Source organism: Diaphorina citri, unplaced genomic scaffold (genome assembly GCF_000475195.1).
Source record: "Diaphorina citri unplaced genomic scaffold, Diaci psyllid genome assembly version 1.1 scaffold222, whole genome shotgun sequence".
Lineage (NCBI taxonomy): Eukaryota > Metazoa > Arthropoda > Insecta > Hemiptera > Psyllidae > Diaphorina > Diaphorina citri.
This window is the reverse complement of record NW_007377659.1, coordinates 55,762-58,568: the sequence shown is the minus strand read 5'-3', so window position 1 is coordinate 58,568 and position 2,807 is coordinate 55,762. Positions and strand designations below refer to the sequence as shown.

Genomic DNA, 2,807 nt, shown 5'->3' with positions numbered 1-2,807 from the left:
ATACGTAACACGGGAATTATTAATTCCCTTAATCCCCTTTTTACATGAATTAAGGTATCACCTTGTCTCTACACACGGTAGATGTCGGCTTTCAAAGGAAACAGGGAATTATCTCAATTATTTTGGGCGAACCAGGGATTTAGGTTTTATTGCTGTGAAAAATCTCTTATGTTCTAATTTAATGGCGATTATTTGCATCCTTATTGATTATAATTATGATTAAGTTGATTATGATTAACACCTCTTTTGGCTTGGGTCCATCTAAAGATTATTGATTGGGGAGAGTCTTGGTTCAGAGATGCAAGTCGACTAGACTTTACTTACTCAACTTGTCTATTTATTATTCCAATCCATGCTTAGGTAAATGTAGTCTACCGTATAGCTGTGCTATACGCTAAATAAATGTAGTCTACTGTATTAATTACCTACATAATTTAATCTACCTTATATATAAATGTAGTCTACTGTATTAATTACCTACATAATTTAATCTACCTTATATGTTTTTTTTTCCGTTGATGGTAAAAAGTCCCATTTTGGAGGAGAATTTCGGCACTCCCTTTCCCTTAAATTCGGTGATTGTGGTGGGGAAAATAAATACGTAACACGGGAATTATTAATTCCCTTAATCCCCTTTTTACATGAATTAAGGGATCACCTTGTCTCTACACACGGTAGATGTCGGCTTTCAAAGGAAACAGGGAATTATCTCAATTATTTTGGGCGAACCAGGGATTTAGGAGAGGAGAATTTTGGCACTCCTTTTCCCTTAAATTCCGTGATTGTGGTGGGGAAAATAAATACGTAACACGGGAATTATTAATTCCCTTAATCCCCTTTTTACATGAATTAAGGGGTCCCATTTTTCTACCAATGTTTTGTAATTTTTTCCGTTTATGATAAAAAGTCCCATTTTGCTACCAATGTTTTGTAACTGCTCAATCTGTGCCAACACTGTAAAGTCGGTGACTCACACTCCGACAGTCCAACAGATCTAGATCTCTCAGACTGAAGATTAGAGTCGGAAGCTTTTTCCGTCACACACGTTCCGATGGCCTGATAGAACCAGGTCTGTTGACTGCCAGAAGACTTCTAAAGTCGGCCGATTTTTCCGCCACACACTTTCGGGTGGTCTGACGGACCTAGGTCTGTTGACAGTCAAGTGATTGGCTGGCTTAACCAATGGTGTTGGTATTAGTATAAGGTTGTGACTGAGTAATGACCAGCTTAGAATAGAATATTGATGTGAACTTTTTTCCTTATTTTTCCAGGTGCCATATTCACATGAGATATCATTGACACAGCGATTCTCAACCGGGGGGTACGCAAGAGACCCTCCGGGAGTATGCAAAAAAAAAGTGTAACGCCTTTTTTTTCATAAATTTATTTTAAAAGGGGGACGACTTTGAATGTCATTAGGCCCAAGTGTAATGGCAGACAAAAGAATAACAAAAGCAAATTTTGAATTTTGAGGGCTTATCAGTGCAGTACAGTCCAGAAATGTACTGAATTTTGACCTCAAGGTACTGAAGTACCCTGATTTTTCTCAAAAGGTAGTGAGTGTGTTTAGAACTCAGTAGTAATGGTACACAACAACCTAGGTATGGGTACCTGGTATTCACTATGATGGTGGCGGGGGTTCGTGAGAATAAACCCGGGTACCCAAGGGGTACGCGGGTGAAAAAATGTTGAGAACCACTGCATTATCATCTTCATACTCCCTTTCATTCTCTCACACCCACTATTTTGTCTTTATTTTATTATCATTCTAATTCTAACAATAACCTAACTATGTCTCCAGAATGGTCAGATAATTCAACCCTAGACAATATTACGAGTGAATTTAATAATGATAATGAAGAGGCTTCTTCACTCTCTGATGAAGAGATCTTGTCAAAAGAATTCACTCTCTACTTCATCCCTCAAGTGAATCTAATAATGATAATGAAGAGGGTTCTTCACTCTCTGAAGAGATCTTGTCAAAAGAATTCACTCTCTACTTCATCCCTCGTTCAACTCATTTGGTTGTGACACCTGTTTATATCATTCCGAAGCATCATGATGGAACATTTCAAGCAATGGAAGGACACGATAATAGTGTTGAGAATGCTTGTCGGAAGATTGTCGTCGGAGTGAAGTTGATACAATGTTTGATGGCCATGTTGCTGACTGAGAATAAGACTTTTCAGTTGGGTCATGAGGTTCAGTATACAGTAGGTATCACGTCCATCATTATACTTGTAGTTTTCACTGTAGAAATCTCTGGAGAAAAAAAAAAAGCTTCTGTTGGTCCCCCAAGGACCAATTGGGTCCGAAATCTAAAGAGCGAATTTCCTTTATGTGTGCAAAATTTAAATTGAACAAACTTTTTTTTTCCAAAATTGAAGAGAAGGGTAGCACTCACAAGGCACTTGCGCTACTCTAAGACTCTAAGCTAACTAGGCTTACAATTTTTAATCTACCTAAGTACCTACGAGTACATTTATTATTATTATTTTAATATCTGCCTGCTAAAGTAAATACTAAATACCTACCTACTGTTGTTTCATTACAGGACTCCAATCCTTAAAAAATAAATAGTACCTAACTAAATCATTCAAAATATGTTGTTGTTTACAAATGGAAAGGAATTCGGTATTGGGTCATTTTCCTAAACCCAACCCCCCAATATTTCCCCATCCCTACAATATCACGCGTCTCAATGTTTTCCTACAATATCACTTTTCCTACACGCGTCTCAATATTTTCCTACAATATCACTTTTCCTACACGCGTCTCAATATTTTCCTACAATATCACTCTTCCTA

The 2,807-nt window shown here is 37.4% G+C and overlaps 1 protein-coding gene across 1 annotated transcript; it reads left to right on the top strand.

Moving 5' to 3' along the window:
* Positions 1 to 1,784: 1,784 nt before the first annotated feature.
* Positions 1,785 to 2,569, top strand: LOC113466162. Its single transcript, XM_026821316.1, has 3 exons — positions 1,785 to 1,889; positions 1,976 to 2,213; positions 2,555 to 2,569. The coding sequence occupies exons 1-3, from the start codon at positions 1,792 to 1,794 to the stop codon at positions 2,567 to 2,569; spliced, it is 351 nt and encodes a 116-aa protein (XP_026677117.1). The 5' UTR covers positions 1,785 to 1,791.
* Positions 2,570 to 2,807: the final 238 nt, after the last annotated feature.